This window comes from Palaemon carinicauda, chromosome 30 (assembly GCF_036898095.1).
Source record: "Palaemon carinicauda isolate YSFRI2023 chromosome 30, ASM3689809v2, whole genome shotgun sequence".
Classification (NCBI taxonomy): Eukaryota; Metazoa; Arthropoda; class Malacostraca; order Decapoda; family Palaemonidae; genus Palaemon; species Palaemon carinicauda.
Window position 1 is genome coordinate 41,789,780 of NC_090754.1, and position 27,710 is coordinate 41,817,489.

Genomic DNA, 27,710 nt, shown 5'->3' on the forward strand with positions numbered 1-27,710 from the left:
CATCTCCCCTTTCTCCTCTCCACTCTTTCTTCTCAGGTTCCTTTGGTCTCCCCCATCTCACCTTTGTCTCCTCTTCTCTCCCCTTTTCTCCTTTAATCCTCATTTATGAATTTTATATATATATATATATATATATATATATATATATATATATAATATATATATATATATATATATATATATATATATATATATATATATATATATATATATATATATATATATATATATATATATATCCTCCCCTATATAATAAAAAGCAAGTGACTGACCTTATAATATGAATATATTTTTTTCTTGTCACACTGAGTGGCAGGAAGGAGAGGGAGTAGGCATACCTTGATAAGAGGGTCTACCCTGAGAGGTACACTCATAAACCACAATCTCCCCAAAAATTGCCAAACCAGCAGGTTGTAATTAGGAAAGGGAGAGGGGGTGGGAAGGGTTGAATCTGCGTGTGTGCATATCTATCTAAATGTTTAGCCGTCGTTTATTTTTAAGGGCAGCTTTTCTGGTCCTATACAGCAGGGGAACCCTACTCTCTACAGGACCTTCTCAGTCATTTTATATGCATTCCAAGGTATTCAGCATTTTTACCTCATATTGCCCGTTTATTGTCAAATCCTTACTCGCAGTGCTTGGAGAACAAGAGTCTTCAGTTTCCTTGTGAAAGCCTTAATATCTTCATTATTTTGGATGACTGGTGGGAGCTTATTGTATGGTCTCATAGCCGCATATTTAAGGCTCTAGAGCCTACAGGAGACATATCTACTGTAGGTTCTAATTATTTGAAACTATCTGTAACTGTTCTTATGTCAATACGATTTGATGGCTGCACAATATGTAGCAATTTTCTTAGATCGTTTGGACGTCTGGTTTTGATAACTTGGTGGGTTATTGTACATGTTTTATTAAACTCAATTCTTGCTTCAATAGGCAGCCAGTGTAAATCAATTAGTGTAGATGTGATCCTTTCTAGGGGTAGGACACCTTTTATCAGTTTTTCTCCTTTGTTTGCTATGTTTTGTAAGTTTTTAAGTTGCACTTTTCGCAAATTGTGGTAGATGGAGTTACAGTAGTCAGTGTTGTTAATAACAGTATATCACAGGTTCTGTACTGAATATTTATCCAGTTACTTCTATATAAAGGCAATATTTCTAAGATGATAGCCAGCAGTATTCACTACATTATTTATTTTGGTATTGAAAGACAAGAAATACTCCTAGATTGCAACTACTAGATATTGTGGTAGATTTTTGTTTTAATATCACCCAAGTTTCATTGTTTTTTTTTCTTTCTGACCACCATAAACTCTGTTTTAATTTTATTTAATTTTAGGTGTTTAATTGTCATCCATTCCTTAACATTGTCAAGAATTTGGTTTAGAATTTCAGTAGTGTCGTCTATATTGTTAATGGAGAAGTAGAATTGTGTATCATCTGCAAGTAGCTTGAACTTCACTCTGCCTTAGCAGTACTTTCGATAGACTAATAGTATAGATATAGAATAAGATTGCGCCCAGTACACTCCCCTGAGGTACCCCTTTGTTTAATGGTTCATATGTTGAAGAAGAGTTTCCAATTTACACAATAGTTTTTTTTTAGCCAAGTATTAAGAAGAAATGAGAGACTAGAATCAAAATTATATGTTATTTTCAGTTAGTTTATTGCCCTTAACTGAATTTTGTGAAGTTCTTTTATATTGTATACTGTGTTTTTATCTAGTTATTCAGGGTCATAAATAAATGTGCAATGTCATACAATGAGAGAGAGACTGTTCTCAGAAATATTACTGAAATAAATGAAGTTTAACCATTTTATTTTTGTTTCACAGTTCTTCCCAGCAGACCAAGAATGCATTTGGGGATTGCTGACATTCGAGCACCTGCTGTCAATGAGCCAAGGTCATGGCAGCAACACCTGCGGATTACCTTCCAAAGCTGGAATGGTATTTACTGGTGGAGGAGGAGGAGGTGCCCCCATGCCTCAGTTTTCTTTCCCCCCTGTGACTACAACCTTGCATGCAGCCCCTCGAATAACTCAAGTGCCATTTACGTTCGACCTCATTCGCCTCCTCCCAAAGTGCCAGCAGGTTGAGCTCCTAGTCTCCACTTACATTCAAGGTAAGCACTACGCTTTACCCATTGAGATGCAGCTCATTCTGTTTTCAGACTCATTTTATTTTTGGTCTGTAAATCATAAGGATTCCTAATATTTGTTATATCCAGTTATTTGTATTGTAAAGATCTCTTATGTACAAATATTTTGCTAAAGAGCAACCTTGTGTTACTGGTATAGAGATGCGTAAAATTTATGCTTCCATTGTGTATTTTACTGTATACTTTTTTTGTTTATTTGATAAAGGCTTTGCTTTTTCTTTATCTTCATATTATTGCACATATAGTTTTATCCTTGAATTTTTCCCTCAAAAAAATATATGAGGTTTTTTCCTTGACTTATCATTTGGATCAAGTGATAATGTTTAATTTTAATTTTGTCTCATAATCTCTTGACCTTGTTTCAGACTTGTACAGTAGCCTGGTAAAGAGAGTTACATTTGGGGGTGAAAATACTACCGATGAAGCCAACCAGATCTTGTATGGGATGCTGTTGGATCACTTGAGCCAACTACATGACAACCAGGAATTTCCCCTTAGCACAGCTGATCTCCGTGCATTACCCAAGATGTTGCGGGAAAGACAGCGCCCTCCTACTTCTAGTCCTTCACCATTTTCCAACACATACATTAGTGAGTCTCAGACCTCCGGTCTGTAGCAGATTACATTCGGTTCTCATGATTCATCAAATAACGTCTTTATTGCAATGCAATACTTAGCAGTTTCAAGAAGATTCACACAAAAGTTGCATATTAATTTGAGAGATACATTTGATATATGTTAAGTTATATATCATGGCTGTGTTGGTATTTTAAGACAAAAATAGGGTGAATGGTAGCCCCAATAAGCATTTACCCTTTTGAACTAACTTTAGAAAGTAAATTATTCATCAAGTGGAATTTGAAAATTAGATTGCCCTTGTTTTTACCATATATATTCACCATTTGTTAGTCCATGGAGACTAGATATTAATATGGTTGAGTAGAACTGTTGTTTGACAATTTGGTTCTCATCTGACCTTTAATTTTTCTTTTACAGGTGACAACAGTGACCCTCCTAAATGGAGATGCTTCCTGAAGGGTGTTTCTCATAATCACCTCATGATCACACTCATTCCTGCATCATACCATGACCTGAAGTCTTTGTTAGTCAAACGTGCCAATTTAGCTGATGGAGAGAACTTGGCTGTCAAAGTTATCCCCGACTCTGAGAATACTTTGGATCTTGACACTGAAACCAACACAACAGATCAGCCCATTGGGGGACCCATGTCAGAGCAGCAGGTTTCTTTTGAGAGCAGCACATCATCATTAGCCCACCTCACATCACCTAGCCTTCCCCCTCCAACACCAACCAATAACAAATTAAATGGTGCTGCTGTTGATGAAGCCAATGGTCTTACTCCTAGGATGCGTTATAGGTCGGGGCCAGTCGTTACGACTCAGTCTCAACCAACTCATCCAGTTTTTTCTGATTCAGTCTTGAGGGAAAGGGCAAGTTCCTTTCATGTCAATCGTGAACGATGCAGTTCTTTTGGCCAAGGGTCTCTAGTTCCCGAACGTAACAGGACTGGATCGGTGGACTCCCCTACAAAGGATCCTCATAACGAAATGACGGTGACCGAGTCGCCCAAAGATCACGTAAAGAAGCGATACGTGTCGATGCCTTCCAAATCCCATCCAGGATTCAACGATCCTTCAATGAAGAGTATATCAAATGAAGCTCTGAGAAATGATGATGGCTGTGTCCCTCTTCACTTGAGGAATACAGGAGCTGAAGTGGACTCTGTTGGAAGAGGGCCAAGTACTGAAGAGAGTCAGAGTGCTGTTCCTCCTTCTCCCTGCCACAAGTTTCTGTTTGGGGCTGTTACTCTGCCCATTTATGTTTATGACTGCAAACTCAACAGCATTATTACTCAGCTGGTGAACAGGTATATAGCAACTAGAATACATTGATTATTATTTAATTGCTGCTTATTATTTTTTTGGCTATTTTTTAATTATCGCTGTTTAACACTTCCTTATTTGCTATTTTACAGGGAAGAGAGGTCATATGTTGTTGGGAAAGATATTTTCATGGATTCAACGTTCAAATTAGAGTCAGATCTTATTGAAGATACTGTTCCACTAAAGGATGAAGAGTTGCCATCTTTGAGTGAAATGCAGGATAACAACAAGCATCCTAGTCCAGAACCTCGTTCTGAGGAATCAGATGTTGGAGGTAATGAATCCTTTAGGAAGGATAAAAGAAAAGAGTTTTTGATGTATAGTATAATCACTTTGTCTTTTACTAAGTTTTAACATTTTTGAAACAATTTATATATTTTCCATCATTTTACCAATTCAGAATGTTCTTACATGTTTTCATTTTGACTAAATGATGATGACAAACTATTACTTAGAATAATATTACTTCTTCGAGTCATTGAAATTGTTTTAGCTTTTTGAGAAGTGGTATAAAGGAAGATTATATCCATGATGTTTATTTTGAACCATGATAGTATCATCTGATATATTTTTAACTTCAGGAAGGTAAATCATAATGAAAATAATGTATTTAATTACAGTTGATACAAGTTTCCTGCGAAGTCACGTCGGAGCCGTCGAGGTGTGTCATCTTCGTAGTTTTGTGTTGGGTGTATTTCAGTCCTTGCAAAAGGAGCTGGTGATCAACACACAGGATATGGAGGCTGCATTGAACCACTGCCATGAATCAGTCATGGAAATTGAAATAACACATTTCCTTCAGGTATGAAAAAAATTATGTAGTTTCATTTGTTCATCCCATTTCCATCATTACAGCTTTGAATGACCTCATTGGTCCCAGTGCGTGGCCTCTGAACTAAAATTTATTGTCTAGTCCTTGAGAAGATAAACAGCGTTCGTAGGGTCCATGGTGTTAATAAGAGGTCAATTGTTGCTTGACAAACACTTGTTGCAATAGGTTTTCGAGATGTCGGTCGCTGCAAGAGTGAGACTGAGTCTGCAGAAAGAAAGGTATGTTTTGCAGTAGGAGAAATAGCGCGTGAAAGACCAGATGCAAAGAAGCGCTGGCGGGTTGAAAAAGTTGAGCTGCCTACAGAAGTACTTACTGTACCGCGAGTCTATGATTATGTGAATCTTTATTCATTTAAATGTTAAACAGCTGCAAAGATGGAGGGCTGACTGTAATCTATTTTCTGATTGTGAAACTAAGAAGTTAACTTATTTCAAGATAGTAAACATTTTATATTTAATGTAGAACAGTATTATGATAATTTTTACTTTGTGAGAAAGATTTTGAGGTAGTTCAAATGTTCGTCAAATTGGTGTACTGAAATTTCAAATTGAAGAAATTTACTCTTCTTAAGAGAAATGGTTATTGATTGGTTAAAATTTTGCAGACTTTCAATCAATTGTTCCTTCAAGCATATTTTTATTTCAGTATTTGTATAATTTTTTTTTCTTTTGACTATAATCTTAAGTTTTTTTTTTTTACCTTAGTGGCACTAATAACCACGGTTATTGTGACATTGCAAAACTAAATTTAATTTTTACGCTGTTTTTGAGACTTTCTTGTTCTTTGTTGTAAGAGGTGAATTTAGTTACTGGCAGACTGATTAAATTAGGTAGCTTTTAATAACAATGGTGAGACTGTAACAAAGATTATTTTCAAACACTTCAGACAATTTGTGGACATCTCCGAGACTTCAGACTGAGAAGTAATATTGAACAAATGCATCAGTCCCAGACTGCTACCCCAAGGCCTCAAGAAGATGGTGATGAGGATATTGATGTCAAAGAAAAGGTAAATTTATCTGGTTTTTTAAATAGAGAAGCATTTCAGAATGGTAATTAGTTACAGTATAGTGTATATATTTAAATGAAGTTTGTTCCACTACAAATGTATTACTTGAGATTATTGTAGCCTTTATCATAACATGAAATTGACCTAGATACTTTTCTCTTTAGAAAGGAAATGGCAGACCTATAGTGTTTCAGGCAATTATAAACCATGTTAATCTTACATTTGAGAGTTAATTTTCTCATGAATTTTTCTGAGAAGTTTAGTTTATTTTGATCTTTTTTATTGATAAATGTTTATATTTTAATTCACTTTTTAATCAGATATCCTTTATATTTATTTGCATTTCATTCACTAGATGAGATGGTTGGTGATAAATTTCTTGGGTATTCTAAATACAAGTAAACAAACCATACTTGTGAGTTTTCCTTCCATTGTGGATGGTAGTTTGCTGAGAAATTTTTACAAGTGCATTTATTGTTTGAAGAATAGCTACTAGACTACTAGTGTTGTTATACTTCAAGTTCAGCATTGATTTGAATTTGTTACATACCTTATAAATACTGGGAGACCTCGTTAAGTCTGACTTAAAAGGTCCTTGGTCACTTCAGCTTGTAGCTAACTTACTACAAACGTAGACACGAACACACACAATTCCATTCATTAGTACCACCAATTATTATTTTGTGGATCTTCTTACTGGGCTTTGCCATGCTAATAACATATTCTTTGCTTCTTCTGAACAAGTGTTCTTTATCCCTTCATAACACATGACTAAATCATCTCAATATTTGAGTTATCAGCATTTTTCTATGTTCTTAGTTCTAAAGATAATCCAAATTATTGGGCATACTTGGTATTGCCCACAACAATATTTACATAGAACACCAGGTACAGTATAGCATATTTTATACAGTGGAATGTTATGTCACTTTATTGATAATATTCAGTATTTCTTAATTTTTAAAAAGTTCTCTTCATATTGATTACAAAATGCATCAAGGCTGGGAGAAGAGATGAAAAATAAAAATAGAAATAAAGGTAAAGTAGCAAGATGATCAGAAAACAAAAAGATTTTATTTTTTCAATGTGTTCATTCACAAGAAATAAATATTTAAATATGTTATGTGTGGAAGGTACTGAAAAGCAAATTATATTCTTTAACCCTGACCCTTGTAAGATTTGCACCACATCTTTTTCAGACTTCTGATCAGACGGATGATCAAACCCCTAGCAGACCAAAACCAATTGCAAGCACAAGATTTCCGTTATCACTCCTGAAGCAACATCTGCCTTGCAGGGACCTCCAACAGTTGCATTCTATAATCAAGGAGAGATTTTCTGGGATTCTTCAAGGTTCCTTTAGGCCAGTGCCATCTCTTCCAGAATACTACTTCTTTTCCCCTCAATCTATTCATCGTTCAAATGAGGTACACCAGTTATTTTTTACTTGATTATTCATTTTACGCTTTAGTATCCAGGGTTTTCTATCACATTGCAACAGTTTATTATTGAGGTGTTAAGTATGTAACGTTCTTCATGAGAACTTGAGGTAAACTCTTAAAGTAGTGTTATGGGGTTGTTTAGATTAATTTTTAGTTTTGGGGACTAGAAATACTTTGCACATAATCATACATTGATTCTAAGTAATATGATAATTTTTATTCATTTGTGTATTATGTAAAGGGTGTATATGTTGGAAATGGCTTCCATAGTCACAAGTATCATATGGTATACATAGTATAGTATTGTCTTTGAGATCACAAAGCTTTGTTATTGTGTTTATGATGTAGATTTTGGGAAAATGTCTGAAAGCTTTTTTTTTTAAGATTTAATATTTTTCTGACATATTATTAAAGTACCCTTGACCTAACAGATTAAAGGTCATTGTGTAAATGTACATTTGTATATATTGACTGCAAGTTCTCCTTGTTAAAATATTTAATGGATTCTTTTGAAGCTATCGTTTTACTATTGCCAAATCAGATGGATAAGTAGTCAAGTTATAGATTGGACTTTGCAGTATGTTCTTAGAGATATACTTTCACATCAAATAACTAATAATTTCTTTGACGTTTACTGAATACCTATGTTAGTATGTTGGACTATTCATTAAAGATTAGGTTGTACTGTAAAGTTTCTATGATTGGTTTTTGAAACTTATTTCTTTAATTATTTTGTTTTAAACATTGTTTTCCTTAGTAAACAGATTTTAAAAGCCTATGAATTTTAGGGTAAGAGCTGTTAACTGTATACTACTTAGGGCTTTCTTTTACAAGTTTTACATTCTAATTCATGTTTTTCAATATTAAACTTACCCGATAATCATGTAGCTGTCAACTCTGTTGCCCGACAGAATTCTATGGAGGGATACGCCAGCTATCACAATACTAGAAGGGGGTGTTCTTACCAGCGCCACCTGTGGCCAGGTACTCAAGTACTTCTTGTTGACACCTCCTCAATTATTCCTCTGTCGTGCTTCTGACAAGACGTTCTGGGATACGCTTATGTTCTTGGAGTATTTTCACGACTTTGGTGAAGTATTTCTCTTTGATTTCGGCTGTCGCTTTACTGGAAACTTCTATTTTAGCTTAGTTAGCTATTGGAATTAATTTGATTAATTTTGGTGACGAAGAGAGTATGAACTCTCGTTCACCTTTCAATGGCCGACCCTTCCCTTAGACGGAAGTGTTGGTGTCTAAGAGAGTATAGACTCTCTTTCTTAATTTTGCTTAACAAAAGTTATAGATTTATTTTATATCTCTCCGCCTCTTATAGGCCTCTTCGATTAACTTCCTTTTATTATAAACTTATTAAAATTAATTTTTATATTTGTTTATATTCGACCTTCCTAATAGTAGGCGGTCTTTTCTTGGTACCGAAGTTAATTAACATTGAGCCCGTCATTTCGGTATTACCTGTTAACATATTATGCTATTTTAATGTTTTTGAAAGACTTTCTTTGATAGTCTCGTACTTTTTCAAAGTTGAACTAACGTTTTGTTTGTCTCGGCAGTTGTTGACGTTCAGAACGTTTCAACTTGCACTCTATCGTTACGATAGAGAAAGAATGTTCACGGTTTCACATTGCAGTAAGAGTAACCGTGTCTAGCGTTTTGTTCATTCTTTCTTAACTTAATGGTTTTAATCCTAATAAAGGAACTTTTCATTTTGGGAAATATTTCAGTTTTTTCCTTTAACAATAATATGTTTTAACGATATATATGATTGGGCTCTTCTCTCAGGTTCTAAGTCAAGAGAGAGAGAGATAGAGACGGAGGGAGAAAGAGGATAAACGTTTCCCTCAAGCCTGCCAGGCGTACGAGTAACGTCGTTATCGTTTTGCTCTTATCCCTAGTCTCTTTAGGGGAAGAAACTAAACGTTTCTAGAGTGATCTAGTGTTTAGTCTCTTTCCAACCACTGATTTATCTTTCATTAGATTTTTCTGTTACATTGTAATTCTGTTTTCGCAATTACTAACTTTTGAGAAGGATAGAATTGCGTGTTTCAGGTACAAACCACTTAAAGTTTCGAGTTCAGTGAAATAAGTGCAAACAGAAATCAAAGTGATAAGTGATTGATGTCAGTGTTATGCGTGAGGGTACTTTTGTGCGCGCCAGTCGTCCTCCCAGTCCGGGACCTCTTGCAAGCTCCCAAGCCCAGGGGAGAAGCAATGTCGAAGGGCAAAAGGGTTCGGCAGGCCTTGATCGGCGCACAGAAGTATCCTCGGTGGTTGTGGGCGTGTCTTACCGAGACCGTCACTCCCACCCGCAGACGATTGAGCCCTTATTTTGCTCGTCTGCAGAAGAGATTTAGAGGAGAAAATAAAGGCAGAGTTACGCTGGTCTCAGGTCTCAAGACCTCTTAAACGTAAAGTCCAGACCTATGCCAGACGTACGAAGTAAAGTTCAACAACCCGGATGCAGTCATTGGGTTAGCTCTGACTCTCCTCATTCATCAGTTTGTCGGGCTGAGAGTGCGCCTACACTCCCCCCCCCCTATGCTCGCTCCGCCTGATCGCAGTACCACCTGCCAGGCGTACGATGTTGTGGACTCTACTACAGTCCATGCAAGCACAGCTTTCGGACCTGATGCGTGAGTGTCGTGCTGAGAGTGTTGCACCTCCTCCTCCTCCTGCACCGGTGGTGCACCAACCGCCTGCACCCGTTCAGCCTGTGCTGCACCCGCCTGCACCGGTGGTGCACCAACAGGCTGCACCCGTTCAGCCTGTGCTGCACCCGCCTGCACTCGCTGCACCCAGTCGCAACACCATCTGCCAGGCGTACGATGTTGTGGACTCTACTACAGTCCATGCAAGCACAGCTTTCGGACCTGTTGCGTGAGTGTCGGGCTGAGAGTGTTGCACCTCCACCTGCACCCTTTCAGCCTGTGCTCAACCCGCCTGCACTCGCTGCACCCAGTCGCAGCACCATCTGCCAGGCGTACGATGTTGTGGACTCTACTACAGTCCATGCAAGCACAGCTTTCGGACCTGTTGTGTGAGTGTCGGGCTGAGAGTGTTGCACCTCCCCTGCACCCGTTCAGCCTGTGCTCAACCCGCCTGCACTCGCTGCACCCAGTCGCAGCACCATCTGCCAGGCGTACGATGTTGAACCTCTTTCTGTGTTCGCTGTTCCCAGTGTTGTTCAGCCTCAGCCTTCTTTAAGGCAACCTTCGGTTTGGGATCAGGAGGATTACCCCACTCTTCCTCCTCCTCCTCTGGCTGCTCCACCGGTGGTGCAACTCTCGGTGGAGGTACAACCTCTTCCACCTGTGAGTCAGTCTCCTCAGCTGCTGCACCGAGCTCAACCCGTGCACCCTGATCCTGCGCCTCAGACACCTCTGCTTGCGGGAACTTTACCTTGTTCTGCGCAACCTCGGTCTCTTCACGCTCCACTCATACCACAGGAACAGGAACTTTCTGCACCTTCCACTGTTGTTGTTCCAGCTCGTTCTGACTCTGCTGTTCAGCATACCTTACCTCCATTTTCAAACCATGGCAAAAATATGAATCATGAGTTATGAATGTAAGGTAAACATTATGTTGATTTTTTTAAAACCCCATGCAAGCATGCATAAAGCACTCTAGCACTGGTCATGGAATTTCTGAGGAATGTTAAACGCCATGCACACGCTCTGCTTTCCTTACAGCAGGCTCTGCTTACAGCAGGCTCTGCTTACTACATGCTCAGCATTCAGCATGCTCTGCATTCAGCATGCTCTGCATACAACACATGCTCTACATACAGCATGCTCTGCATACAGCATACTCTGCATTCATCATGCTCTGCATACCTTACCGCATGCTTCTCAACATATCTTGGGTTGTTGCCAACTCACTAGACTGTCAAGCAGTTTCATAACGTTGCCTTCTAGTCTGCTGCTTTTGCACCAGTGAACCCTCACTCAGAGAACTTAGCTTTTCTAGGATAAGGTCCCTGTAGATGAGAAAGTTCTTTTCTCCCTCCTTCTGATATTCCCTTGAGGACTCTGTCATTTGGAGGGAGCCTTTAGCTGCATAACCTCTTATGGACTTTTATTTAAGCATAACATGCTTACAGGGAAGGTAATGGTTCCACTTCAGCCGCTAATCCCGTCTGTTACCACACCTGCTCCCATAGACCTTGAGCTGTGTTGCATGACATGCAGTCCAAGCTTAGTCCTTGTTAGAGGATTTTTGTTGACGAAGTCAATGTGTCACGGGGAAGACGTTCAACAACCAACAGAAGGGACTTGTTGTGACGCAGTGCGGCAACCTCAGCAACCCGTTAAGGAGTTGTCTGTACGACCCAGATAGTCTAGACAGATTCGGGTTGTCACTGTACTTCCTCGCTTGCCCATGATTGTCAGTTTACAGACTGTGCAGCAGTATCATGATCTTGTGTCCGGCTCCGTCAGACGACTGGCTTTTAAGAGCTCCCACAAGTCGTCGCTGTCTGGAGATTTTCAAATGGACTATGGATCTGACCAAGGAACTGGGCCTCCTGGTCAATTTTGAGGAGTCTCAGCTCGTTCCATCCCAGACCATTGTTTCCTTGGGTATGGATCTTCAGAGTCGAGCTTTTCGGACTTGTCCGTCGGCCCCAAGGATCTTCCAAGCCCTAGAATGCATCCAGAGCATGCTGAGAAGGAACCGATGCTTAGTCAGGCAGGGGATGAGTCTAACAGGGACACTTTCATCGCTGGCCCTGTTCATCGAGTTAGGGAGACTCCACCTCCGCCCCCTTCAGTATCATCTAGCTGCTCACTGGATAAAGGACATGACGCTAGAGACGGGCTCAGTTCCTGTTTCCGAAGAGATGAGGTCTACTCTAACGTGGTGGAAGAACAGCATTCTTCTCAAGGAAGGTCTACCTTTGGCTGTTCAGACCCCCGACCACCGTCTCTTCTCGGACGCATCGGACACGGGCTGGGGTGCGACACTGGACGGACAGGAATGCTCGGGAACATGGAATCAGGAGCAAAGGACACTTCACATCTATTGCAAGGAGTTGTTGGCAGTTCATCTGGCCTTGATAAACTTCAAGTCCCTCCAGCTTAACAAGGTGGTGGAGGTGAACTCCGACTACACCACAGCCTTGGCTTACATCTCCAAGCAGAGAGGGACTCATTCGAGGAAGTTGTTCAAGATCGCAAGGGACCTCCTCATTTGGTCAAAGATCGAAAGCTCACGCTGGTAACGAGGCTCATTCAGGGCGATATGAATGTCATGGCAGATCGCCTCAGCCGTAAGGGTCAGGTCTTCCCCACAGAGTGGACCCTTCACAAGAATGTTTGCAGCAGACTTTGGGCCCTGTGGGGTCGGCCAACCATAGTTCTTTTCGCTACCTCGATGACCAAGAAGCTCCTCTTGTATTGTTCTCCGATTCCAGACCCAGCAGCAGTTCGCGTGGATGCCTTTCTGCTGGATTGGTCCCATCTCAACCTGTATGCATTCCCGCCGTTCAAGATTGTCAACAGGGTACTTCAGAAGTTCGCCTCTCACAAAGGGACACGGTTGACGTTGGTTGCTCCCCTCTGACCCGCGAGAGAAGGGTTCACCGAGGTACTGCAATGGCTGGTCGACGTTCCCAGGACTCTTCCTCCTAGAGTGGACCTTCTGCGTCAACCTCACGTAAAGAAGGTACACCCAAACCTCCACGCTCTTCGTCTGACTGCCTTCAGACTATCGAAAGTCTCTCAAGAACTAGAGGCTTTTCGAAGGAGGCAGCCAGAACGATTGCCAGAGCAAGGACGACATCCACTCTCAGAGTCTATCAGTCTTAATGGGAAGTCTTCCGAAGCTGGTGCAAGGCCAATGCAGTTTTCCTCAACCAGTACCACTGTAACCCAGATTGCTGACTTCCTGTTACATCTAAGGAACGTAAAATCCCTATCAGCTCCTACGATCAAGGGTTACAGAAGTATGTTGGCAGCGGTTTTCTGCCACAGAGGCTTGGATCTTTCCTCCAACAAAGATCTACAGGACCTCCTTAGGTCTTTTGAGACCTCAAAGGAACGTCGGTTGTCCACTCCAGGCTGGAATCTAGACGTGGTCCTAAGGTTCCTAATGTCATCAGGATTTGAACCGTTCCAATCAGCCTCTTTTAAGGACCTCACATTAGAAACTCTTTTCCTCGTGTGCTTAGCAACAGGTAAAAGAGTAAGTGAGATCCACGCCTTCAGCAGGAACATAGGTTTCACATCTGAAACGGCTACATGTTCCTTGCGGCTCGGTTTTTTTGGCTAAAACGAGCTTCCTTCCCGTCCTTGCCCTACTCGTTCGAGATCCCAAGCCTGTCCAACATGGTGGGGAACGAACTAGAGAGAGTACTTTGCCCTGTTAGAGCTCTTAAGTACTATTTAAGAAGGTCAAAACCATTACGAGGACAATCAGAAGCCTTATGGTGTGCTATCAAGAAGCCTTCTCTACCAATGTCTAAGAACTCAGTTTCTTACTACATCAGGCTTCTGATTAGAGAAGCAAATTCTCATCTGAAGGAAGAAGACCTTGCTTTGCTGAAGGTAAGGACACATGAAGTGAGAGCTGTGGCTACTTCAGTGGCCTTCAAACAGAACCGTTCTCTGCAGAGTGTTATGGATGCAACCTATTGGAGAAGCAAGTCAGTGTTCGCATCATTCTATCTCAAAGATGTCCAGTCTCTTTACGAGTACTGCTACACCCTGGGTCCATTCGTAGCAACGAATGCAGTAGTAGGCGAGGGCTCAGCCACTACATTCCCATAATTCCATAACTTTTTAACCTTTCTCTTGAATACTTTTTATGGGTTGTTCGGTCGGCTAAGAAGCCTTCCACATCCTTGTTGATTTGGCGGGTGGTCAATTCTTTCTCGAGAAGCGCCGAGGTTAAAGGTTGTGATGAGGTCCTTTAGTATGGGTTGCAGCCCTGTATACTTTAGCACCTTTGGGTTGATTCAGCCTCCAAGAGGAACGCTGCGCTCAGTAAGGAAGACGAACTTAAAAAAGAGACAGAGTAACGGTTCAATTCGACTTCCTTACCAGGTACTTATTATTTCATTGTTATTTGAGATAACTGTTATATGAAATATGGGATACTTAGCTATCCTTTAATCTTGTACACTGGTTTTCACCCACCCCCCTGGGTGTGAATCAGCTACATGATTATCGGGTAAGTTTAATATTGAAAAATGTTATTTTCATTAGTAAAATAAATTTTTGAATATACTTACCCGATAATCATGATTTAATTGACCCTCCCTTCCTCCCCATAGAGAACCAGTGGGACCGAGGAATAATTGAGGAGGTGTCAACAAGAAGTACTTGAGTACCTGGCCACAGGTGGCGCTGGTAAGAACACCCCCTTCTAGTATTGTGATAGCTGGCGTATCCCTCCATAGAATTCTGTCGGGCAACAGAGTTGACAGCTACATGATTATCGGGTAAGTATATTCAAAAATTTATTTTACTAATGAAAATAACATTTTGTTTGTTATTCACTTGTCGTATTTCTTTATTTCACAAAAGAATATGATAGTATTCCTTATTCATAACATCTCTACAGTAATCTACATTATTTTCAAAATACTAAGAATTGCTTAATTGTTGAAAACTAATGTATAAGAATGTGAGAGTATGAGTTTTATGTGTACAGTATTCCGCTTTCAAATGTGAGCAAAGGAAGGTATTCCAATCCTTTGATCATTTTGTATGGCTATAAGGTGATAGTCCTTTCTCTATTGTATCTTTAGCCATTTTCCTATGATCTAACTTTTTCTGATGGTAGATGCACTTCTTTGTTAGCTCACCTGAGCTGAAAGTATAGAAGCTTTTCTTATTTGGGTTTGTCTTTTATGTATGTATGTATGGATACATGTATGGATTTGTCTTTACTTGTATTATGTAGGAAAAATCTTTAAAGAGTATCAGAGCAACAGTTTATTGAATCAATATACAGTTATAATCTTGTAGTGTAGAGCTCTCTCTGCTCAAACCATGGCCACAGGGTCCAGGATAAAAGTTGCAATAGGTGTCTGAAGTCCTATATAGAAATAAGAGGGAAAATCTTGTTCTTACCAGTTCAATTGGATAATCAGTTGTGCACTGCTGCTCATAGTCTTCTTTGTGTTTTTGTTGATCCTTATTATCGTGACCATAGTTGCTTTTGCAATTTCTTTTTTAGTCCAGTGGATTACTCTTATTTCTTTTGTATTGATTTGGAGTACTGTATATCCTTGCATTAGTGCTGAAAATGCAAGGAAGAATTTTATTATGAAATGGTCTGAAACAGGTCCCTGTTTTTCCTTTCTTTTTTAATGTCTCTCATGTTCATTGCATAAAATCAATTCATTTTTAATATATTCCATACTGTCTTTTGCAGATTCTTCATTTTTCCATGGTTTGTCTTTTTGGGGTTAATGTGCTTTGTGGTCTTCGAGGTCTTTCCTGTGAAAGGCTAGAACAGTGAATCCAATATGACATAAATAGTAAAGAAATATTGTCTTCCCTGCTCTTATAGCCAGCGTATCTATGTGTAAAGTACGGATTCAGTATGTGTGAGAGGCACTTAGTTCAGGCACTCTTGTACTCGATACATCTACAGTGCTGAAAACCATCTGCTATGGCTGACGTCATTACTACACCATCATATCATAACCGAAAGAACCAACGTTACAGCTGGGGACCATTCTAAGTGTGCATCAATATTCAGCTTGCGGCCATCCATTTTTCTGTCATTGCAGAAATAACATCTTCGGGAATTGAGAATCTGGGAATACTATTAAGTTACAGGAAACATGTTTTAGTTACCAAAATTTTTGTTTCAGATAGCATTAATATAAATTGGATTTGGTCGAGTTTGCGGACCATTGAGTAAGTGTATGTTTTGATTTCAGAAAGTTGGTGATTAAAATGGAGGAAAGGTTTTTAGTCCTTTCTAAAAAAAGAAGAAGGGCTCCTTTTACAAGGCCCTAGTCTATAGAAATTAGCAGCAAGCTCAAAAGCAACCTGTGAAGAGGACAGCTTCATTCTCCTATCCCAAGCCTTGTTATGTCAGGAGGAACTGGTCAGCAAAGTTACTTTGCCCATGGTGATGCCCTAACCAAGGGCTAATCAAACTTTGTTTATAGAGCAAAGGGAAGCTACTGGAGACATTCCAAGGGAAGCAGAGAGTGGCTGGTAAGTTGCATAGTGGCAGAGGATCTCATCCATTAGAGGTTTCGAATTGGGATCATATCCATTGTTTTCAGGAGAGTCACAATTGCTCCTCACTTCCAACTGTATCTAGGGTTTTGGCTCAGGAATTGGATATATAGGTTCAAAGCAGTGCTGTTAGGCCTCAATATTTCCCCTAAGAAAGCTCACCAATTTGGCTGGGATTTTGGCAGAAAAGAAAGAATTTTGCTTCAAATACGTTAATCAAGTCTTGCAGGTTCCTCAGGATCTAAATTTCCTGATCAACTTTGCAAAATCAATATTAAATCCAAGAACGATATTTTAGTGGCTAGGTCCTCAATGGAATATGGTGAAAAGCACTTCAAGCCTAACACAAGCATTTCGGCAAAAATTCTTTACACTGTCATGTTCTCTCTTTCAAACTGTTTCCCCACCTGACAGCAACTAGAGAAGAAATTGGGCCTCCTTCAGTTTGCCTTAATAGTCAGCCAAGTTGAAAGACCTCGTTTGTGTAGAAGTCCTTTGGACTAAGTTGCCCAGTCGTTTGAAAAAAATTCTCAGGCCATGAACGACATCAAATGCCTTTTCCATGTTGATCCCATCGGTCCCTCCAGTGATTTTTATGACCCTTCGTACTGATGCATCCTGTTCTGGTTGGGAAGGTCATTAATAGGAGACATATGTGTTTGGGAAATGGTCCCCTTAATTTTCAGCATTTCACTTAAATGTGCTGGAATTGATGGCGGTCTTCCTGACGTTGAAGAGTTGCAGTCCAAGAAGAAGCTTCCATATAGAGATTTTCATAGACAACCATGTAGCTGTCTGTAACCTGCTAGAGAATTCTCAACGCAGTATCTTCCCATAATAAAGTTTCTTCAGGAGAGAAATTTGTTCCTCTTACCATTCCAACTGGCTGGATCTCTCAAATCCCCTTTAAGATGAGAGTCAGAATTGTTAGTTGTTCCAACACGGAGTACTTACCTCGAACTACTTTCTTAGGAGTATCTGGGATTCTCCTCCCAACCGACCAGAATTTTGTGTAGTTTCCCCTATCTCCGTTTTCTATAGTGGGTCCCTCCGTGGTGGATGGATACTCGCCCTGAGGCGACCCGGGTCAGCGTGCGAGAGCATGGAGCTAGGTCTCGGGCATCAGTAAGCTTCTGGTCGCGGCGTAGTTCACATCTTGCCGCTCTCTCACATCCCATGCGACCCTTTGTATCCCCACGTGGTTACCGCATGTTTACCGATTCCCTTGTATCCTTTCATCCACCTCCTTTCCCAGTGTTCTTGTGTTGCTTGGTGCTTCTTATGATTACGTATGGATCCCCAACGTCGTTGCCCCGGGCGTAATGCCGGTAAATCGTGTGGTGTGTTCCTATCGAAGCCGGAGGTTGACCCGCATACCCTGTGCTCCTCGTGCAGGGGTAGCATGTGTTCCCCGTCCGCCACGTGTCCGGAGTGCGAGTCCTGGCCGGAGATCCAGTGGGCCTTGTACGCGAGGAGGTGCTGTGACATCTCTAGGATCCTTCCTCCTCCATAACCTCATGCATGGAAGTGGGACAGTGGATTCCCACTTTGAAATAATAGATGGCTGCAGGGTGCAAGTTGATGCACAGGTAGAGTGGCTCTTTCAGCTATAAGAAGTTGACATAGTAATGATATCCCCCCATAGCAGTCCGTTTTCAGCATAGGAGATGCTGAGTTGCAAGAGTGCCTGAACTTGAATGTCTCTCTTATACATACCGAATCCATTTTGTACACATTGATACATTGGCCCTAGAGCAGGAAGACAATATTTCTTTGGTATTTATGTCATATTTGATTCCCTGCTCTAGCCTTTCACAGGAAAGTCCTTTGAGACTAAAAATTGGTTATTCCTTTGTCAGAATGCCTTTTTTATTGTTGGTCTTGTTGCTCTGAGTGAAAAAGCATCTCAAAGATGCCTAAACATCGTCAACATACTGGAGTTTTTATTTACTGGAATTACTCATTTTATTTTATCACTATCAGTATTGAGAGCATTGTTCATCACTAAGAAGGATAATGCCCATAGATTTCCTTGTCATTTTAAATGGCTTATCACTAATGTTTCCCATTCATAAAGTCAAGTAGTGAACTGTTCTCTCTTTTCCATTCTTGTTGTATGTTATATAGATGTCAGGTATGAGGGATCATCTATAAGAAATTTTGTAAAATCCCAGAAAATTTTGCATTTAGATTGATCAGTATTGGAGGAATTGATGTCTGTTCATTATTTCAGTATTGGACCAATCACACCTTGCTGTGTATGTAAGCCAGTGGGATAATGTCTGGTACAGTATAAGAAAAATAACAAACATTATACAGTTTATGGTTCGTTTAGCAGTATTTGTATCTTTGCTTTTTGAAAGATGTAGGTAATTTGGCACATATTTCAACCATAATGTAAGATAAATATTGCAAAGTGTATTTTTTTCAGGTATAATTTTTGAGTTTGTCTATTTTGGTGAAGATTGGCATTATTATTAGTGTGATTCCAAATGGTAGTTATGCAGCATGTTTTTATCATCTTCATTATCTTGAAATATAACTCGTTTATCATCATCATCATCCTTAATGTTTTTACATTAAATTTTCCCTTTACAGTGTTTAATGTCTGGTATTCATCTTATATACAAAAAACATTTTTTTTCAGGTATTAGATAACATTTTATACTCTGGTTTAGAATAAGATTATATTAGTAAAATGACATTTTAGATGTAGTGCACAATGCAGATTTAATGGGCAGATGTTTTTCAATTTTTGTACTGGTGTAACAGGGAACACCAGTCGGGGACTTCATCTATGTATCGTCTCGTGATCTGGAAGACTGGGATCAGGTCAGAATTCTCTCTATGGAAAATTATCCTTCACTACCCATCCCAACATGGCTCACACTCTCCTGGCTTGTTTTTATTTTTCTTTATTTTGTTTATTTAGCTTCATTTGCACATTTGATTACAAAGATAACCTTCGTCCCCAATACTGGAAGCTTGTTTTTGACTTTTTGTAATGTTCTAAGGCTAACTTCTATTGAATATTTTACGGCGTTTATTAGTTCTCGTAACGTGAATTTTTGGATAGTTCCCTTTTCATTCCATAGAACAGTAGCTGTGAAACTCAGGTACTTTCAAGGTCAATGGACTTTGTATTTTCATACAAATTAGCCTCGTGGGTATTAAATGATATAGGAGAAACTGAAGAGTTGAAGTAAAGAATACTCTATTGTGTTTTTGAAGACAAAAATTTAAATGGCTTAAATATATACTTATTTAATTTGCCAAAATATGTACAATATATCATTATTATTATTATTATTTTTATATGGTTCCTTAATAATTTACAGTACAGTACTGTTTATATTTGTTGTAAATTTATAACCTTGTGGATATTATATTATTTATAGAATATATAAGATTAGCGTTGTATCCTTTATATTGATAGGACTGTTTGGACACATTCAGTAATGGTTATAATTTTTATATTTTAGAATTTAATTTTTTTTTAGGATGTGTGAATTCATTCCTACGAACAAATATATATGTAGCTGGTATTTAGCATAGTTCAATAAGGGATTAAAGTTTAATGCCATATTCATTCTCAAACATTGCTATTTTAAAAGTAAACAAAAAAAATAATTTATTTTCAATAATGCTGAAAAATTTTATAATCTCCCTAGATTGAAAATACATTTTGTCTGTTGTCCTTGAAGTGTTCCCGAGTTTCTAGAAAATTTTTCGTATTTTTTTGTAGCTCCAGAATAGGTTTTGTTGTACATGATATGTACGTATACTGTATTCCAGGTGTGGTAAATACAGATTATAGAGCTAAATTTTTATTAGATATATATATATAGCAATACATTCCCTTTATTCACCGTTATCCTTTACTGTATATTACCAAAATATAAGATGTGCATTTGGTTTTCAAAACAATGGGATACTGACCAGTGAGGCTGAATATAGATAGTAGTGCTTTGTACAATATGCCTTCAGAGTATTGTATTACTAAATATAAAAGCCACTTGTAAGTCTTCCCATGGAGATACTTGTCTTCCTTTGGCCTGAATTGCACGTGTTTGATGCCTTAAAAGGATTTCTATACTATGATTAACCAAAGGTTCCAGTGGAGATTAAGTGATTTTTTTACTATTTTGACGATAAAGATAATGAAGAACAGTACTGTACCCCGGAAGTGATAATAAGTGTCAGATTGTCTGTAAAAATGATATGTAAGAGTTAAAAAAAAAGGCAACTGCTCAGCCAGAGATACTCTTTCTGAATCCAAGGTTAGTGGGTCAACTTTGGTTAGGTAATCAGTTATATGACTATGAAGACTATCTTTACTTTTGAGGTTCTTTATTTGAATATGAGGAGTATTGTTTTTAGAAACATCTTTACCTTTTCTTTTTAATTGTATAATGTTTATAATGGCTCGATGTCAGTTGTTGGAACTTAACTTAAATAAAGGACAAACAGAGACTTAGATAACTAAGATTGTCTAGTTTGAACAAGGAGGAAAATGGAAAAGATGAATACTTTTTTTATGTCTGTGGGGAGTGAGTCCCACACCCATCTTGACTTTTTATATAGTTCTGTGTTCTCAGATAGGTAGTCTTTATATGTGAGCCCCTAGCTCATGGGCTGTCATTCTTTTTTAATAATTTTTTTTGGGTTAGTTTATTGTAAAATCTTCATGTTCATATTTTCTTGGATTGATAGTTTTAATTTTTTAATGCAGTATTTCATTAATTTATTCATGTGTGCTATTAACAAGTTAGCAAATCAACAAACCTTAGTCAATCGCTTAATTCACAGGTTTTTCCATTCCTATAGTGCTTTGAATAACAAAAGTATTACTGGTACATATATTTTTTTTATGACAGTCTGAAAACACTCAGTCAAAATTGTAGAGTATATAGGCAAACTGAAATGGACATGGTATCAAAAGCTAAATACTGACTGATTTTATGAGGTTTGGTGGTAAATTAGAAGCGGACACTCTGATCCTGAATTTCAGGAAGATTATTTGTAGAATATAGCTTTGCCCTGAGATTTCTGAATTTTGTGTAGAATTTTCCTGGCTCATCCCATTTCATAGGAAAAGAATTTCTAAAAATCTTTTATTTTTTTTTTTTTGTACAAAACAAGCCTTATTTTTTCTCACAAATTCATTACTTATGAATAGCCTACATTTGCGGTCTTTGAATGCCTAAGAGAAACTTCATTTATTAGTAAGGGGATCAGTGGTAGATTTGAGCACATGGGTCCCTGGATCTACAGGTCTAAGTCGTGAAAGGCTTCACTTTCTATTTGATGTTGCCAATTAACTGAAAGGAAAAAAAAAGAGCAGTTTGGAGACAGGAGAGGCAATATATAAGTAATGCAGCTCTACATAAAAAAGCATTTTAATTTTTGCAAAAAGATAAATTTGTTATACTGTACTGTATATCAGACCCATAGTTTTTAAGTACCTAAAATTACGAATTACAGTAGTGGGAATAGTTGATCAGCAATAATTTCAAAATAGGAAATCAGAATGTGATGAGGGAACCTTTGATGATGATATGATATACTGAACAGGCTTCTACCGTATTTGTAATAGTGGGCATTTTATGGCAATGCTGATAACTTTGACGTTATTTCTCTTAATCTCATCTCAGGGTTTTTTTTCCCTCACTTTGATGGCCTCAGCTTTCTAATACTTGTACTATTGCCAACTATATGGCATAAGGTAATAAATGTCAGTTTACTTGATGCTCTTGTATAGGATTGATAGCTTAAATCAGTAGTCTGCTTTTCCAGAATGAGTCATTATAAAAGTGTTTGTATAGCTTTAGTTTAATCAGAGATGGCTTCTGCTGGTTTTGAAATGTGCTTGTGTTATTGTTCTAATGGGTTCTTGCTAGAGGATAAAGATCCTCATTTATTTTTTGTTGTGTGTTGGCAACATTGTGACTGGAATCATGGGTATACAGAATATGAGAAGTTATCATACTCTTATGGAGGAATATGAAAGGCTATTGTCTAAAGGATTATGTGAGGAGGATTCTAAACACAAGAGAAAAGTAGATATCTAATGAGTGGAGTATCCAGAGAAGAATAGGCTTGGGCATTTGGGTAGTAATAGATTGTCAGATAAGTTTTTAATCTGGATGCAGTTTTGCAGTATTTGAAAAGTCTACATTTTGAGCCTTTGGAAGGACGGTCTTTCAAAGATCTTATGACCATGATGCTTTTTCTGTTAGCTTTAGCTTTGGCTTAAAGTATTACAGTAGTGAACTACAAGCTCTTTCCTAGAATGTGGGTTTGGCATTGATAAAAGGGTCTTGCCTCTCATGATTTTAAGGCAAAAAGTCTTCCCCATTTCTGCCACATTCACTTTTTAGGGAGAAAGGCAGGTAGTGCTTAGTTGGTTTACAATTTGGGACCAGTGAGTTCAGGAGTGCATGTGCAGAGCTACCACTGATCTCTTGTATGTTTATAAAACCCTGTTACATTTGGCGCATTCATTGACACAAATGTGGGCTATTTATGTGTAGTTAGTTTGTAATGAAATGATAGAGTTTGCTTTTTGCAATAAATGCCCTAGTGATGCAGTGATACTCATGTTTTCGTATTAATTTCTGTCCTTGCATTTAATATTTTAGTACTTGTACTGATTATGTATTTTTAAATGGGATAAGATGGACAGTAATAATCAGGAGTAGATAAAGGCTATAAGAGGAGTTAAATATATAAGATTTTTTATGTTAAAAGAAATTATTTTTTCTTAGTTTAAAGATGATCATTACAAATATACTTTATAAGGAAGGAATGGACTAATGTGGACTGTGAATAAACTAAAATTTTTAGCAGTTTACTAATCAAAGCGTTTTATATAGTTTTGCTATAGATACGAAGTGGTGTATTCAGAAGCATATTTTAATATATAACTGAAATGAAGTAACCTAGAGAACTGTGTAGGCAATGACCTTTGATTATTTTCCGTGCCTTTTATTGGCTGCTACGAGGTTGGTGATCCATAGATTGCAGATGGCCTCACTTGTGTCTTGTGATCATGTGAATAGAGTTACGAAGATGGTTTGTTATGATATCCCCTGCAGTCCTCGCATGATATATGCTAGCCAGTGACCTGCTAATTAATAACTGTCCCTAAAACTTACAGGCTCCTCTTGTCCTGCCGAGACACCGAAAGTTGCGAAGAGTATCTGTCGGCAAGGTACTCGCTTGAATGTGCATTAGCACCCTAATCTCAGATGAATTCATTTGTTTCCTAAATAATTTTTTAGTATTGTGAAGTGTTTATGATGCAGAATATAACTAATGCTTATGTGCCATGATTTATAATAAAGGGCCAATATATAATAGTTCTGGATATCTAATATTTTACTTTGTCCAATATATAATATTTCTGGATATCTAATATTTTACTTTGTCGCTCCCTCTCATACCGTTTTGTTAGTTATTACCTGCAGTCATTTGAAGTTTTAAGCTCTAAATTTTTATTTTAAACTCAAATAGGCTAACCTGCATCATAAATATCCTCTGAGCATGCATGGTAATGGATGGTGCTTTTGGATTAGTATTATCATCTTGTAGAAATTTGCACCCAATAGTTTTTGTAAGTTGATTGTGTTGTGTCTTTTGTTTTTATCTCTAAATTCTTATTATTCTGTTATTAAAATTCGTGGAGGTTTCTTCATCACAAACTCATCAAACATACCGAGACATCAATTACGGTCTGTCATGTTTCCCATGCTAACAGCCTATTGTTAAAAAAAAAAAAAGACGACCCCTTAGGGGATAGTACCTTCAGTGCATCTTGTGTGGTTTACTGTAGGCATTACTTACGGGTCTTTTTAGCGTTCCTTTGTTCCCTAGCCGTACTTACTTCATATTCCTTACTTTATCTCCATTCTCCTTCATTTCTTTCATCTTGCTGTCCAACATCTTTAACTTTTACTTCATATTGTAACTGAAGAATTATCCTGGGTTGCACTTGGGTACTGAGTGGACTCATAGGCTCCAGTGCTGGGTGGGCTATATTGCCCAAATCCATAAATCCACTTCTAAGAAAGAAGACTAAGAGAAGGACCAATCTTCAATGGCATTTGAACCAACTCTTGAGCCTCGTTCCTTAAGTATTCTTCCTTTTTTTCGTTTTAATGGTTGAAACTCACGAGTAGAAATGGTGACTATTAAGAAGTGTCCAGTGACTGATCCTACCTAATAGATTTAAACAAATACTAAAACTTCACAAATACAATGAATACTATTATAATAACATGATGCAGTAAACCAAGAACATATCATAATGATGAAGTAACAGGATTTTGATAATAAAATTTCTCATTCCTAATTTCACCTGAAGTTCATACCATGCCTTCCCTCTGACTAGTGTCAAGAGGCTGGGGAACATATTTTGTCTTCAAGACTGAAATAGATGTTGCTATTCAGCTTCCCCATGTGCTCTTATTGCCATACACCATATAAATACAGTACTCCATTATAGGGGGATGGCTATTGAACTGAAGGAAAATGGGGAATTCTAGATTTTTGGGATAGATGTCAACATCTAGCTACCTTTGAGAAGGAAGCCATAGGAAGCTTAGGTGAGTAGAGAAATATGAAATTTTATTAAAATTTTGTTACATCATCATTATGACAGGTTCTTGGTGTAGTGCATAAAGTTATTTTAGAGATATTTTAATGTTTTCTGTATTCCCAGTACAGCACAGTATTTGCAAAGTATCAGCATCTGTTTAAATGTATTAGGTAGTGCCTCTCAATGGTCCCCATTTCTGTTTGCAAGTTTCAACAGACAGGATTGCCGAAGTGGTAGATGGTGGTTGGTCCTCTCATGGGGAATGCCTACAGTTTTGCCTATCTTATTGGCATCAGAAACAGTTCCAAATGTTGCTACGCAATCATCTAATCACCAGTAGTGTGTCTGTCTGCTTTCATTGTTTATCCTGTTGACCGTACAGTCATGACTTTACCCATACCCATAGACCAAATTGACTGTCCTCTGCCTAATTGATTTTCCTTTTTAAGATTGTCATGAGATATTTTATTTTACCTTGGGTGTGGTAGTCATGGATTGGCCCTACTTCTTCATTGATGGTATTTTTTAGTTTACTGCAACTACAATGAAATCCTGTTGAACTGTCCTACTCCCAAGGACATAATGGTGCTCACATTAGTTGACATGTTGATGCCATGACGAGAATTGCCCACTATCCTGCCTCTTTCCTTCAGTTTCTGCTACATTTGCACTGTCAGAGAATCAGAATACCTTTTTGACTTTGGCTGTTCTTGTAGCTGTGTACCCAATGTCTGCTCTACCTGTGCCATTTTCTTTGTGCCCAACTAGATATTTTCTTGTGTGGATGTCCCAATATCTGATACATATTTAACATAGTTGCAGTAAAGCATTCTTTCCTCCTTGTCTGGAAAGTTTCAGAATCTTATTTGCCAGGTTATTGCTCATTCTCTACAGCCAGCTATGAAGCCTGCTGTCTGCAGAACCTGCTTTGCCAGAATTTGCAACTCCTGTGACTTGTTTTTGCCACACCTGCTGTGCCAGTGGCTTTAGCATCTCAGGAAACAGGAATTGCCCAAGCAGATCTGAAAGAATGATAATGTACTGTGCCAGTGCTCAAAGGGATCATAAGTCAGAAAAGTCATTGGTGACTGTTTTGCTTCCCTTATTGATAAGTTCATCAGGGAATACAGTGCTAGCTATACATTATGTGCAAAATCAATGCTTTGTCTAGTGACATCACCACCGTGCTGGCTTTCCAACCACCTCTTAACAGCAATGAACAAATGGTATTGAGGACCTGCTCCTTCAGTTGATGATGAGCAGGAATCATTGAATTGCCAGTGTAGTTTGTGCGAGTACATAGGTTTTCACTGCAACCATGAGAGGTGTAGCAGGGCCTCTCAACAAAATCTTTGTACTTGTAGATGAAAACAGACATCACATCAGCTTTAGTTTGACTCTCCATAGACAGGATGAGGAGACTGCTCGCTATTATTCATCAGTTCCTCTAGACAGACCGGGAATCCCAGATCAGACATCTCTCATCAGTAAAGTTGAATCACTACAGCTTCCTCAGGGAGATATCTATTCAGTTTTAGCTGTTATATTACGTGGTTTGCGGGGTCTCCTAGCTATTCATCTAGCTGAGAGTTTGTCTTACATGTAGCCTGGCTTAGAGAAAGACAGTTACATGTTAAATTGGGCTTTTTAGCTTTCACTATAATGGTGGTATGTCTAAATGCTGATAGACCTAGTTGTCCTCAGGCAATGGTGGCTAATCAATGCTGGTAACTGTCAATGCTACCTGCATTCTGAAAACATTAGCCTACTTCTTATTGAAGTAGTGTAGGAAATAGCTCTTAATAGAGGTGTGGGTTAACCAAACTGTAATGAATATTTGTTGGTGATACAAGACAGGCAAGGCTGAGAACCTTTCACTTTGGATTGATTGTTGAAAGTGTGGAAACAATTACATAGAATGTATAATCAGTATCTTAGCCATTCTGATCCTGTTGTCCCAATGTTCACTTATTACATTGCAGTTTGAGATGAGTTAATGTACTACTGTATTTTAGTTCTTCCACTCCTCAATTTACTTTTGAGTTTGAGAGACCCATAGTCCCTCATATATTACATTTTTCAAGAGCTCTATGTTGTTTCTTCATAGACAACCTGAAATTTACAGTGACTTGGCTACCCACCTAAGTTACAATTTGGGTCATTATGATTGATTGTTTTTTTATAAACAAAACAGTTTTTATAAAAAAAAATTTCTTGTAGTGCCATCATTCATACTGTACCATATTTATGTGTCTATCCCCTTGAACTTTTATGTTACATGTATATGACATAAGAAGTATATGTTGTATAAATGAATAGTAGTATGATAGTGAGTTCCTTTTTCTTCCTTAGAGAACTAAACGCTGTGAGTTTGAAACTTGTGAACCACAATTTAGAGCTCAATATTGATTCTTGGTATGGTATGACAAACCTTTGGTAACGATCTATTTTGAATATTCGGGTTAAAAAGAAAGGTATACAATGTTCTATATATGACAAAACAGCTAATTAAGTTTCTTTCGGTTAAGGATGTCTGAAAGTTCATTTATACT

At 38.3% G+C, this 27,710-nt stretch overlaps 1 protein-coding gene across 1 annotated transcript in view; it reads left to right on the top strand.

Annotated features, from left to right (window-relative positions):
• The window catches only part of LOC137623054 (KICSTOR complex protein SZT2-like), a 362,398-nt gene that overhangs the window by 128,428 nt on the left and 206,260 nt on the right, over positions 1-27,710 (top strand). The window contains exons 20-28 of the mRNA XM_068353692.1: positions 1,834-2,122; positions 2,524-2,748; positions 3,155-4,046; positions 4,155-4,336; positions 4,683-4,864; positions 5,780-5,902; positions 7,102-7,329; positions 19,332-19,391; positions 23,719-23,772. Coding sequence (XP_068209793.1) covers positions 1,834-2,122; positions 2,524-2,748; positions 3,155-4,046; positions 4,155-4,336; positions 4,683-4,864; positions 5,780-5,902; positions 7,102-7,329; positions 19,332-19,391; positions 23,719-23,772 — 2,235 coding nt within the window. The remainder of the gene's footprint in view (positions 1-1,833; positions 2,123-2,523; positions 2,749-3,154; positions 4,047-4,154; positions 4,337-4,682; positions 4,865-5,779; positions 5,903-7,101; positions 7,330-19,331; positions 19,392-23,718; positions 23,773-27,710) is intronic.